The sequence below is a fragment of the Canis lupus genome, chromosome 17, assembly GCF_011100685.1.
Source record: "Canis lupus familiaris isolate Mischka breed German Shepherd chromosome 17, alternate assembly UU_Cfam_GSD_1.0, whole genome shotgun sequence".
NCBI classification, from domain to species: Eukaryota; Metazoa; Chordata; class Mammalia; order Carnivora; family Canidae; genus Canis; species Canis lupus.
Window position 1 is genome coordinate 55,819,508 of NC_049238.1, and position 14,458 is coordinate 55,833,965.

At 35.1% G+C, this 14,458-nt stretch overlaps 1 protein-coding gene and 2 non-coding genes across 5 annotated transcripts in view; all 3 read right to left on the minus strand.

Moving 5' to 3' along the window:
- The window catches only part of SPAG17 (sperm associated antigen 17), a 227,159-nt gene that overhangs the window by 45,170 nt on the left and 167,531 nt on the right, over nt 1–14,458 (minus strand). For all 3 annotated transcript variants that reach the window (XM_038561900.1, XM_038561898.1, XM_038561899.1), the window contains 3 exons: nt 3,632–3,820; nt 1,757–1,902; nt 1,333–1,463 (listed from right to left, as the gene is read on the minus strand). In XM_038561900.1, the coding sequence (XP_038417828.1) occupies nt 1,333–1,463; nt 1,757–1,902; nt 3,632–3,820 (466 nt within the window). The remainder of the gene's footprint in view (nt 1–1,332; nt 1,464–1,756; nt 1,903–3,631; nt 3,821–14,458) is intronic.
- LOC119864029 lies at nt 10,414–10,483 on the minus strand. Its single transcript, XR_005372829.1, has one exon. It is a non-coding gene; the product is annotated as a small nucleolar RNA U2-30 (small nucleolar RNA).
- On the minus strand, nt 10,642–10,720 carry LOC119864030. Its single transcript, XR_005372830.1, has one exon. It is a non-coding gene; the product is annotated as a small nucleolar RNA U2-19 (small nucleolar RNA).

Below are 14,458 nucleotides of genomic sequence, written 5' to 3' on the forward strand. Positions count from 1 at the left end.
CTCTCCCAAGAAAGCTCACCCTCTAGTTTAATCAACTGCTACTTATCCACCAGTTCTTAGCTCCAGTGTCTTCAGGGAAGCCTTCCAGACTACAACATGTTCCTCTGTTAGATGTTCTCAAGGAACCATATTCATATGAGATTCTCAAGGAACCATAGATTCATATTCAGAGATTTTGTCCTAATTCATAATCATATAATCACGGTCATTGTGTGGCTATATAATCAATACTGACCTTATTTAACTCTAAGCTCTGTGAAAGCAGGATCCATGCTGTGTTAGCTCACTACTGTATCCCTAATACCTAGCCAGTGTGTTTGGCATATGGTAAGTTATCAAGCAGATTCTAGTTAAATAACAAACAAAGCCATTTGCAATGAATTCTCATATAGTTCCACACATGCACCGCACAACCAGTCAGAGTGCCTCACTCTCTATATTCACAAAGAGCAAGTTTTCCTATATCATGCACATGTGCATTCATGCACTAAAATATATTGTGTGCAGAGATGCAGGCATATTTGTAAATAAATTTAAAGTATATCCCACCAACCAGAGAACAGATAAAAAAGGAACATACATGAATCTAGACACAAAACATTGGTTTCATACATAGATGACATGCAAGTTTATATCTATGTTTAAATACACATATGATATACACTAATGATTCTTTTTATTTTAAGATTTAATTTTTTTTAAGTAATCTCTACCCCCAACATGGGGCTTGAACTCCGAATCCCAAGATCAAGAGTTGCAGCCTCCACCAACTGAGCCAGCCAGGTGCCCCTCTGATGATTCTTTCTTGATGCATTATGTGTCACTAATCTTAAGCCACACATTGATTCCTTTGAAATTGATGAAAATAATATAAATATACAATGAATATAATTATATATAATATGCTATATTTCAGGATGGCTTTCTAACTCACATGTCAAATGTATTTTCTTATTAAATTTATCAAGGCAACACCTTCAAAATAACAAAAAAAACCTTACAAGCAATATCTCATTTTTCTTTTTTTCTCTACCAAATTGAATGGAACACATAAATAGAATCATAGCTATATACCTAATGTATGTAAAGACAGATTTAAATCTGCTTATAGGTAAGAGAGGGTCTCCTATTTAGTTTACATAGGTTGATGCTCTGATAAAGCTTGGGATGAACATAAATAACTGTATAAACATGTTGATGTGGCCAGGTGGCAAGTAGAGATGAAAAGTGAGCAAAAGGAAAAAAGTAGAGATGACATGAGGGTGGACTAGATAAAGAGAATGGGAGCTGGTGAGGGGACACAATGACTTCCAGACATTCTGGGTTTCCTACCTGGCTGTTCCTGTACTGGCTCCTGCAGAACTACAGTAGCCGATTCTCCATATGCCGAAGATAGGTATTCTTCTATGTCACTGTCTCGAAGAAGTTCCACTCCTGATCCGTCAGCATAAATGACAAAAAACCTATTTGAAGCAATAAAATCAAATAACTTAAAGTATTTCATTAAAATGCTCCTTAAACTTGGAATTTAAAAAAGAAGTCAGAGGTGCCTGGGTGGCTCAGTCGGGTAAGCATCTGCCTTCAACTCAGGTCATGATCCTAGGGTCCTGGGATCGAGTCCCATGGCAGGCTCCTTGCTAAGCAGGGACTCTGTTTCTTTTCCCTCTGCCTTCCCACTGCTTGTGCTGTCTTTCTTTCAAATAAGTGAATAATCCTTAAATAAATAAAAGTCATGGGATTATTTTTATCATATTACCTGGGCACGTGTTCACCATAGATTTGCAGATGGTTCTTACAAAGGTGAGTAGCTGATAAAGTATCATAGCCTTCAGGTTTTTCATTTAAATCATTTTCTAAATTGTTTTCAGGTACCATAGTTGATGTGCTACCATCAGCCATAACCTGAGGGAGAAGGTATATAAGCAACTAAAAGAAAAGAAATGTCATAAAGCTTACATTTCCCGTTTGAAAAAGCATGTGGTCTTTTGGTATATTCAGAAAATCAGAGATATTTATTTCCAAGGTAATATTCACTAAGTACAGCTGGCATTAATAAAAGCAAAAACCCAGTAGCACATGTCTACTTACAAACTACACCTAGATTGTGAATACAAACCAGAAGACAAACCAGAATATACTCACAGGAAAGCAACAAGACTGGCTAGGGACTCCAGATCTTACCTTCTGAGCATTAATTTAAGGAACTGGGAATTTAAACATTGAGGAAAGGCTACTCATGTGATAGTTGTCTTGAAATATTAAGGAAGTGATAGTGTGAAAGAAGTTTATATTCTGTGATTGCAAGTGCAGAATCAGGATTCGTGAGACTAAATCTTTAGTATCAGCGTGAGATGTGGTATCAGCATGAGAAGAAATATTTTAACTATTACTACTATTTAGATATGGCATGGATCTCTCCAGAAAGGAGTGTGGTTTAGGCTGAAAGACCACTGAAGGGGATGTCCAAGAAGAGCATCAATGCCTAGAAGAATGCTTGGCCTAAATGTCCCATGTGTTGAAACCTAGGGAGTTTAGGGCCTTAAGGTTCAATTTCAATTCACTATAAATTGAAATTTGTTAGCAGCCTGAACTCGTGCTGGGAAGAGTCTCATTTGTTTAGCACCAACCAACCAACCAACAAACAAAAAACCCACCAAGTAGGATCAGGCCTAGTCTGCATACCAAACCAAAGTTGGGGACTCTGTGCTATGGTTCCAAATCTGAAGAACAACTTCACCACCTACTACACAAACTTCTGCTGTTGGGTGAGGAGTGAAAACAAGGAGAAATGCTTAGAGCAGGGGTTGACAAACCAGTTTTTTTTGTCAAGGACCAGAAAGTAAATATTTTAGGATTTGTAGGCCATACAGTCTCTGTTGTAATTATTTGAGTCTGCTATTATATGCAAAAGCAACCACAGACAAATGAGCATGGCTGTGTTCCAATAAAACTATATAATGACTTTAACATTTGAATTTCCTATAACTTTTATGTGTCATGAAATATTCTCCTTTTGAGTTTTTCCAACCATTTAAAAATCTAAAAGCCATTTTTAGCTCATGGGCCTATATGAACAGGTGGTCATGGTTTGCCAGCTTTTGGCCTGGATGTAAGAAGATGGTTGTGGGACTGAAGAACCGAGAAACAGAAGATAAAGCTCTATTATCTAAGAGCTAAGCACCTCTCCCACCTTCCCATCTTCAACCCTTCTAGAACCCTCACTGATTTATATTTCTTACCATAGATTTTCTTCCTAGTCAAACTGGTTCTCCCTTTAACCTGGATACAGACCACTCTTATATCTTATATTTCTTTTTGTTGGCATTATTTACAAATGTTTAGTAATGCTTCTTTCCTTCCATTCTAATTCTGTATTTTGGCTTTAACATTTCTACCATCCCAACAGTTGTTAGACTTTCTATTCCCTTGGAAGTACGCTTGAGAAGCAAAAATATTGACATTGATTACTGCTCATGCAAAGTATATCTGCAGTAAGTAGATAACTGATCCCCAGGCAGCTAAGGTATAAAGCTGCATGGAACTTTTTAAGTGTGAAATATTAAAAAAAAAAAAAAAAAAAAAAAAAAAAAAAAGCCCCAGCCTCTCTCTCCACACTAAGTATGCACTTTACCTGAAAGGTATTTCCCTCGGGATCTAGGACCTCACAGATAACCTCCGATGTGTGCTTCATGATGTACCTGCTAGCTCTTAGCTGCTCACGTTTTTGGAAAGGGTGGTATATATCACTGCTTGTTTCATGACAATATGTAGCTGAACAATCCCTATCGATGTGAAGGCAGCCTGTGTTTGGAGGTAACACCTGGAAGGGTAACAGAAAGAGAGAAATTATATTTAAAATGTCTTGTTCAATATGATGGATTTGGAAAATCATTTTGAGGAAAAAAACTATACATAGATCTCAGCCACAAACTGTTTTTTCCAGGAAAAAGACATTACCCAAAAGAGGGCTTCAGCTTTGGGAAGGGGGCTCTCTGATAAAGAGGCAAACTGAATAATTAGGATGTAATTTCTGGGACCCCTGAGTGACTCAGTGGTTAAGCGTCTGCCTTTGGCTCAGGGTGTGATCCCAGTCCAGGGATCGAGTTCCACATCAGGCTTCCTGCAGGGAGCCTACTTCTCCCTCTGTCTATGTCTCTGCCTCTCTCGTCTTTCATGAATAAATAAAATATATTTTTTTAAAAGGACGTAATTCCTTTTGTATTATCATAATTTATCTTTTTTAATAATAAATTTATTTTTTATTGGTGTTCAATTTGCCAACATAATTTATCTACTCACTTTAATATCTTTTCCAAGTAATTGCCTTGTGCCTTCTTATGTCAGATATTTAAGATAATAAAAATGCATTTTAATGGAAGTAAACACACTCATCTCTGTTAAAAATGTTTGGAATCCTTCACGGTTTTGGGCAAAAAGTATCTCAAACAGTTAGAAGCTATGGGATAAATGCTTTTATGAGCTTTTATTTGTTTCGATTCCTCTGGTGGCTGACATAGTCCCTAAGTATTAGTTTTCATATAATGACTTTGGTTCAGATAGACTCATTTTTGAGATGTAATTCATATAACATGAAATGTACATTCAGTGGATTTATCACTAATTTCAGAATATTTCCATCATCCCCAAAAGAAACCCTGATGCCATGAGCAGTCACCCTGCATCAGTCCTGCCCGTAGCAACCAGTGATCAGCTATCTCTATGGATTTGAATATTCTAGATTTCGTACAGATGAAAGCATGCAATATGAGGCCTTTTGTGTAATATTTTCAAGATTTATCAATGTTGTAGTATGTATCAATACTACATAAAATATTATGTATCTTGGTTACTGATAAACAAATTCCTAATAAAGAATACTTTATTCTTTTCCATAATATTCCATTGTATAGATATATCAAATTTTGTCTATTTATGAGTTGATGGACATGTGTAAGTTATTTTCATAATCTTGCTAATATTAACAATGCTAGCAACATATGTATACAAATTTTTGAGTGGATGTGTATATTAATTTTCCTGAAATACCTACCTAGGAGTAGAATTGCTGGGTTATATGATAACTCTATTTGTAACTTTTTGAGGAACTACCAAACTGTTTTCCAAAATGATTGCACCATATACTTTCCTATCAGCAATGTATGAGTGTTCCAATTTCTCCACATCATCACTATACTTGTTATTTTCTGTCTTTTTTATTCTAGTTATTTTAGTGGGTGGGAAGTGGTATCTCGTAGTTTAATTTGCAATTCCCTAATGACTAATGATGTTGAGTATCTTTTCATGTACTTATTTGTCATTTATATAACTACTTTGGAGAAATGTCTATTCAAATACTTGCTCATTTTTAAAAAATGGGTTATTAGTCTTCATTGTTGAGCTGTAGTAGTTCTTTATATGTTCTGAATACTAGAATGTTATCAGATATATGATTTACAGATAATATCTTCCATTCTGTAGGTTGTCTATTCACTTTCTGGGTGGTGTTTTTTTAAAGCACAAAATTTCCTCATTTCAACAAAGTTTTGCTTTTGGTGTCATCTAAGAAATCATTGCCAGATTCAAGGACATGAAGATTGGCACTATGTTTTCTTTTAAGAAGTTTATTGTTTGAGAGCTTTTACAATTAAGTCCTTCTGCTTTTGAGCTATTTCTGTGTATAGTTTGAGGTACAAATTCAACTTTATTCACCATTTGTTGAAAGATTATTCTTGCCCTCACTAAATTAGCATGGCATGCTTATAAAAAATTTATTGACGACAGGTTGATAATAAATGAACACTTAGTTCTATTCTATTGATCGATATGTCTATCTTTTTTATCTCACATACCACACTGTCTTAATTACTGTAGCTTTGTAGCAAGTTTTGAAATTGGGAAGTGTGAGTCATCTAAGTTTGTTATTTTTCAAGATTGTTTGGGCTATTTGGAGTACTTCGAATTTACGTAAGATTTTCGGTATCAGCTTATCAATTTTTGCACAGAAAGGGCAGCCAGGATGATGATAAAGAATGTAGGGAATACTACCATTTTAACAATATTAAGTCTTCCATAAACTTAATATGTGATATTGTCTATTAGGTCTTCTTTAATTTCTTTCAGTGATATTCTGTTGTTTTCAGTGCATAAGTCTTATACCTATTAAATTTATTTCTGGGTATTTTATTCATTTTTAAAATCTGCATTACCCATCCCCCACTCACCTTTCCTCTAGTAATCATCAGTTTGTTCTCTATGTTTAGGAGTCTGTTTCTTGGTTTGTCACTCTTTTTTTTTTTTTTCCCTTTCTGCATTTGTCTCTTAAATTCCACACATGGGTGAAATCATATGGTATTTTCTGTTCTCTGACTGACTTATTTCACTTAGTATTATACTCTCTAGATCCATCCATGTTGTTGTAGATGGCAAGATTTCATTCTTTTTTATGGCTGAGTAATATTCTATTGTAAATATACCATATCTTCCTTACTCACTCATTTATCAATGGACACTGGAGCTGCTTCCATAATTTGGCTATTGTAAATAATGCTGCAATAAACTTAGAGATGCATATATCTTTCCAAGTCAGGGGTGTTGTATTCTTTGGGTAAATACTCAGTAATGCCATTACTGAATCATAAGTCAGTTCTGGATCATAAGATCCAGATTAACTTTTTGAGAAACCTCCATACTGCTTTCCACAGTGTCTATTCCAGTTTGAATTTCCACCAACAGTATAAAGTGTCCCATTTTCTCTGCATCCTTGCCAACACTTGTTACTTATCATATTATTGATTTTAGCTATTCTGACAAGTGTGAGGTGATAACTCATTGTAGTTTTGATTTGAATTTCCCTAATAACTAGTGATGTTGAACATCTTTTCATGTGTGTATTGGCCATCTGTATGTCTTCTTTGGAAAAGTGTTCATGTCTTCTGCCCATTTTTAATTGGATTATTTATTTTGTGCGTGTGTTGAGTTGTGTAAGTTCTTTATATATTTTGGATACTAATCCTTTATCAGACATACATTTGAAAATATCTTCTACCATTCAGTTGATTTTCCTTTAGTTTTTTGTTGATTGTTTCCTTCACTGTACAGAAAGAATTTTGATGTTATCCCAACAATTTATTTTTGCTTTTGTTTCCCTTGCTCCAGAAAACATGTCTTAAAAAATGTTTCTATAGCCAATGTCAGAGAAATTACTACCTGTGCCCTCTTCTAGGATTTTTATGGTTTCAGGTCTCACATTTAGGTCTTTAATACATTTTTAGTTCATTTTTGTATATAGTCTAAGAACGTAGTTGTGTTTCATTCTTTTGCATGTAGCTGTCCAGTTTTCCCAACACCATTTGTTGAAGAGAAATATTTTATTCCTTTTGATGCTACTTTAAATGGATTGTTTTCTTAATTTCAATTTTGGATTGCTCATTGTTAATGTAGAAAAATACAACTGACTTTTGTATATTGATTTTACATCTTGTAACCTTGCTGAACTTTTTAATTAGTTCTAATAGTGTGTGGGTATGTGTGTGTATATGTATTCCTGCTACATTGCATCCTTAGGATCTTCTAAATACGCTTATATCGTCTGTACAAAAAAGAGATAGTTTTACTTTTTCCTTTCCCATCTATTTGCATATTATTTATTTTATTGTACGATTGTCCTGGTTAGACCCTTCAGTACAATGCTGAGTTGGAAGGATGAGAGCAAACATTCATGTCCTATGCCCAATCTTAGGGGGAAAGCTTTTGGTCTTTTACCAATAAGAATGCTGTTTATGAGCTGTAGGCTTTTTTTGTTTTTGTTTTGTTCCTTAGTTTTTTTTGGGTTTTCTTGTAGATGCCCTTTATGAGGTTGAAGTTCCATCTATTCCTAGTATATTCAGTTTTTTTTTTTTTAATCATGAAAGGGTGTTGAATTCTGTCAAATGCTTTCCTGTCAAATTATACAGATAACCATTAGGTTTCTTTCCTTTATTCTATTAATATAGTATATTATATTGATTGATTTTTGCATCTTGAACCAATCTTTAATTCATAGGATAAATCCCACTTGGTGACCATGTATAATCCTTTTTACATGTTGCTGGATACAGTTGGCTAGCATTTTCTTGAGGATTTTTATCTATCTTCATAAGAGATACTGGTCTGTGGTTTTCTGGTGATGACTTTGTCTGGTTGTGGCATCAGGGTAATAATGGCCTAATAGAATTGGTTGGAAAGTTTTCCCTCCTCTTCTATATATTGGAAGAGTTTGTGAAAATCATTCAATGTTAATTCTTCCACAAATGTTGGTAGAATTTACCAGTGAAGCCATCTGAGCCTGGGCTTTTCTGTGTGCTACATTTTAAAATTACCAATTCAATCTCTACTTCTTATAAGTCAATTCTGATATTTTGTTTTTTCTTGATTCAGATTTGAAAGTTTGTATCTTCGTGAAAATTTATTCATCTATGGTATTTAATCTGTTGATAATCATAGTATTTCCTTACAATTATTTTCATTTTTGTAAGGTTGGTAAAATGTGGTTCTTTCATTCCTAATTCTAGTAATTTGAGTCTCCCCCCTTTCCTTCCCTTTCTCTCTCTGTGTCTCTATCTTGCTAAAAGTTTGTCAATTTTGGGGATCCCTGGGTGGCTCAGCGGTTTAGCGCCACCTTCCGCCCAGGGCGTGATCCTGGAGACCTGGGATGGAGTCCCATGTGTGGAGCCTGCCTCTCCCTCTCTCTCTCTGTGTCTCTCATGAATACATAAATAAAATCTTAAAAAAAAGTTTGTCAATTTTACTGATATTTTCAAAGAAACAACTTCTGGTTTTGTTGACTCTATTTTCTATTCTGTCTTTTATTTATTTCTATTATGGTCTATTATTCACTTCTTTATTTTTGCAGTGGTTTTAGTTTGCCTTCTGTTTACTAGTTTCTTAGGGTAGAAAGCTAGATTATTTATTTGAAATCTTATTTTATAATATACTCATTTAGGCGATATAAAACTAGAAATTTTCCTTTATGCACTGATTTTGCACTGCTCCATAATTTTTGGTATATTACAGATTTTATTTTCAGTCATCTCAAAGCAATTTCCTTGTGATTTCTTCTCTGTGTTAATTTTCACATATTTGTGGATTTCCCAAACATCTGTTTACTGATTTTTAATTTAATTCCATGGTGGTGGTAGAACATATTTTGTATGGTTTTGATCCTTTTAAATCTACAGAGACATTTTTTGTGATATAATAAATAATCTTTCCTGGAAAATGTTCCATGTGTACTTGAGAATAATGTGTTTTGTTGTTGATGAGTGTTCTATAGAGGTCTAGTAGGTCTTGTTGTGTTATGCTGCTGTTTAAGTCTTTGATTACTCACTTTTATTGTTTATTGTTCTATCCATTACTGAAAATGGGCTACTGAAGTCTCCAAATATTATTGTTGAATTATCTGTTTCTCCTTTTAACCATGACAGTTTTTACTATTTATTTATTTATTTTTTAATTTATTTTTTATTGGTGTTCAATTTACTAACATACAGAATAACCCCCAGTGCCCGTCACCCATTCACTCCCACCCCCCGCCCTCCTCCCCTTCTACCACCCCTAGTTCGTTTCCCAGAGTTAGCAGTCTTTACGTTCTGTCTCCCTTTCTGATATTTCCCACACATTTCTTCTCCCTTCTCTTATATTCCCTTTCACTATTATTTATATTCCCCAAATGAATGAGAACATATAATGTTTGTCCTTCTCCGACTGACTTACTTCACTCAGCATAATACCCTCCAGTTCCATCCACGTTGAAGCAAATTTGTCATTTCTAATAGCTGAGTAATATTCCATTGTATACATAAACCACATCTTCTTTATCCATTCATCTTTCGATGGACACCAAGGCTCCTTCCACAGTTTGGCTATCGTGGCCATTGCTGCTATAAACATCGGGGTGCAGGTGTCCCGGCGTTTCATTGCATTTGTATCTTTGGGGTAAATCCCCAACAGTGCAATTGCTGGGTCGTAGGGCAGGTATATTTTTAACTGTTTGAGGAACCTCCACACAGTTTTCCAGAGTGGCTGCACCAGTTCACATTCCCACCAACAGTGTAAGAGGGTTCCCTTTTCTCCGCATCCTCTCCAACATTTGTTGTTTCCTGCCTTGTTAATTTTCCCCATTCTCACTGGTGTGAGGTGGTATCTCATTGTGGTTTTGATTTGTATTTCCCTGATGGCAAGTGATGCAGAGCATTTTCTCATGTGCATGTTGGCCATGTCTATGTCTTCCTCTGTGAGATTTCTGTTCATGTCTTTTGCCCATTTCATGATTGGATTGTTTGTTTCTTTGGTGTTGAGTTTAATAAGTTCTTTATAGATCTTGGAAACTAGCCCTTTATCTGATATTTAAAACTACTTTTTTTCCCCCTTCAATTCTGAGCTCAGATCAAGTGTAGAAGCCTTTATAGCTGTAAAGGTCAGTAGTAAAACCTTTTTATCATTGCTCAGAACTCAATAGTCTCATATACACACATCTCCCCTCTCCTCTCACCAATCTCATTCATCAAGGCCTCAGTTATACATGGTCACCTTTATACATACACACACACACACACACACACACATCTCCAGACATAAGCCCTATTGTTTTAAATTTCTTTTGCTTCTCAGAACTAGAGATCATGCATCAGGTAGATTGGAAGATTCTTCTGATGCTCATTTTTGGCCATTTTCATCATTTATCCCCTTCAGTTAGAGAGAGCAGATCTCAGAGAAAAAAAATTGGACATTTGTGTAATACACAACCCTGGAAATACTCATGTGTTTGGGGCATATTGTTAGGTGCTTAATATGCTTATAATTGTTATGTTTTCTTGATGGAGTAATCCTTTTATCATTATAACATAACTTCTTTGTCTCTGGTAATATTTTGGTGTAAAATCTATTTTGTCTGAATTAGTATAGCTACTCCAGTTCCAATTACTTATTGCAGGTCTATCTATTTTCATCCTTTTCCCTTCAACCTATTTGTGTCTTTGACCATATAAGTGTATCTCTTGTCAACAGCATATATGTGGATCATGTTTTTTAATCCATTCTTCCAATATCTGCTTTCTATTGGATTGTTTAGTCCATTTATATTTAATGTAATTACTAAGGTCGGTTTTACATCTTCCAATTTTTTATTTGTTCTCTATATGGTTTATGCTTCTTTTCCTCCTCTATTCATTCATTACTGTCTTCTTTTGTTTTAAATAGACATTTTTAGTGTGCAATTTTAGTTTCCTTGTTTCTTCTTCTTTTTTTTTTTTTTGGAGGGGGACAGAAAAAAAATCCAAAATTTATTCTCCAACAAGACAGACAGCATTAACAGGTAAAACCATAGGGGTTTCTCCACAGATCATACATTCACATGGGCATGATTTGCTTAACAGGGAGAAAGGCTCTTGTGTGCTCTCTCCCTTGTTTCTTTTACTATATATTTTTTCAGTTATTAGAGTTGCCTAAATATCACAAATAATGTCTTATAACCATCTAGATTGAATTAATAACTTAATTTCAATATTAAACAAAATCTTTGCTCCTATTTGGCTCCAGTTCTTCCCTCTGACTTTGTGTTATTACTATAAAAATTACGTCTTTATACACTATAAGCACATATTCCTTGGAATCTAGAAAGCCAAATTCATGTGCAGGACTGTATGCATGACCAGAAAAGAACTCTGAAAGTCTTAATTTTTCACTCTTGCTGATCAAAAGAATCTGCATAAGCAGGGAGTGAAAGCTAAGTAGAGTTATAAACTTCCAGCTAGATCACTGAAAAAAATACCCCACTATGCAAACAGAGCCCTCAATAGAGGATGATTCCAAGGAATATGTCAGACCTTTTCATAGCCTTATACAGGATTCTTTTCCCCAGCTGTTCCTTTTAATTTTTTGTTCACCCTCTTGTTTGTCATTGCCACCTCAGGCAGCTGTAATGTTAAATAATCACCTCTGTTTGGGGAAAAGTCTGTAGTGAGTGAGCTCAGAGTCAGATAAAATAAAGATAACCCTGCCAATGGAGTTTCCAGGGAACTGCCAAATAGGTCAACCATGACAATATTTTGTGATAAGACTTTTGAAGAGCTCTAAATCTATCCTTCCTCTATCATTGTTTGCTGGAATGCTGGTTTTCATTGCTATCATGAATGTGAAGATGTTGATTCTCAAGGCTACCATGAAGTTGGGGGAGGGGAGGGAGATATGGCAAGTGAAATCACTGTGAATCTTGCTGTACATCCTGAGATTGAGTCTTTTTCTTTTTTCTTTTTTTCTGATTGTTGAAATCCTTTGGTTGATTTCCAGAGTTCTGAAAAAGTTGATTTTGACTATATTTTCAGTTTTCTAGTTGTCTTTATGGACTAGTGTATTTTCAGAGGACTTTACACCATTTTTCTGGAAGTATCTCATACTGACTATGCACCATTGCTCAGGTCCAGAGAACCGCATTGGAGCTTGTCTAATTCTGAGACTTTTCTGTGGTTTCAGACACATTTTAGAGTAGGTTCTGGTGGATGATTGAATTTGTGACTTTCCTGGCCTCCAAAAGTCCTCATCAAAATGGACCCAAACTGTCAGATTGACTATAACTTACTGAAAGCTGCTCTGGACAGAAAAAGATGTCCTGTAATATCCACTGCCATACCATAAAACAAGTGAAGTAGAAATGCCAATGTAGAAATGCCAAAAGTAAACCTGATAAACAAGATGTGCCTTTCTTTCTAGGAAGTGAACTTGGAGAAACATCTATGCTGAAGCCTAGAGACTCAACATGTCAAATATAGTGATGAACCACATTTTCTGCTAGAGATTGTTCTTGATTAACCTGATAGCTAGTAAGCAAATAGAATTTCCATGACTTTACATTCTCATATTTTATATACGCTGCTCAAAGTCTACTATAAAATTTGCCTCTTCTAACTGATTTCACATACTGAGTAGAGGATATAACCACATTCCATTATAAGGTGTTTGTTTATGGTACTACTAACAAAGACAAGGACTCGTAAAGTCCTTTTACCAAAGTATTCTTATAAATCCATATTACATTTCTGTATCTTCCCCCAAGGAACCATTTAGGCTGGATCATACTGGCATAGAAGAGTCTGACTACTCTCTTTCAGAAGCTTGTTCTAACACACACACACACACACATACACACACACACATTTTTTCCTCAGAAAGACGATAGGTTTCCTGATCTAGGGAAACTAGTTTAGACTCCTATAATGAGGGACACAGGAAGGTTTTCCATGGGAATTAATAGACCCATTATTTGTCATTTTATCTTCCTGAAACCCTCTAGCTAGGTGGATGGTTTCAACCTACTTGTGACACATTATAGACATAGAGGATAACAACTATTATACCTGCCTTCTATTTGATGTCTTGGTTAACCTTTTTAGTGATATATATATGTGTATATATATCCTATATATAGGATATATATATATATATATATATCCTAAAATCCAGCCTTTTTAGTGATATATATATATGTGTATATATATATATATATATCCTTTTTAGTGATATATATATCACTATATATATATATATAACCTTTTTAGTGATATATATATGTGTATATATATCCTATATATAGGATATATATATATATATATATATATATATATATCCTAAAATCCAGCCTTACTCATCATACTGCCCATTGTCCTCATGCTGGTGAGTGAGAAAATGATGATCAACCAATAGGGGATGGGCAACAGGTATTTTTGAATGCCATCTTTCAGTGCTATACAACTATAAAACTATAATAGTTGTTGGTAATTTTATTTGTGGAGTTTTGTTGTTTTCTTTCCAGTTGGAAACTAAGGTCTGTGTGTTTCTCAACCAGGAGCGATCAACCTTCCAATCCTTTCTTGCGCTTTGTTTTGGAAGATTGGGCAAATCTGGAAGGAACAGTGGCTACACAATAGTGGCAGACACTGGATGTCTCTAAATTGGATCTCTTTTCTGTTTGTGTCTCTTTCTCCAGTGGCAAGTGTTATTGGTTCTAAAATTCCTTTGCCCTCATAATTGTAACCATTAGAGTTTGGGACTATGATAAAAACAAGGCAAAAACAGGCCTCATCACAGAATTTTAGGGGATTCTCATGACATCTGGTAGCAAACATGGTACTAGAATATGGATGCTGCCAATCTCCTGAAAAAAATTGACATTCTAAATATTGTAGAAGAAAAATAGCACCCCTTAGCCAACTGCTACATTTCACAATCATGTCTCACTCAGCACCTGCCTTGCCCCATAACAATCTACACTGGAAGAAGAGGCAGTAAAATAACATTATTTCAAGGGATGGGATGGACAAACTGGCTTCAGCAGCTTTCACAGTAATAAATGTTTGTCACTGAGGTCTTTGTCCGTCATTTTCTGGTTTTGTGTTCTCAGTATCATGTGACATTGTATATGATATCC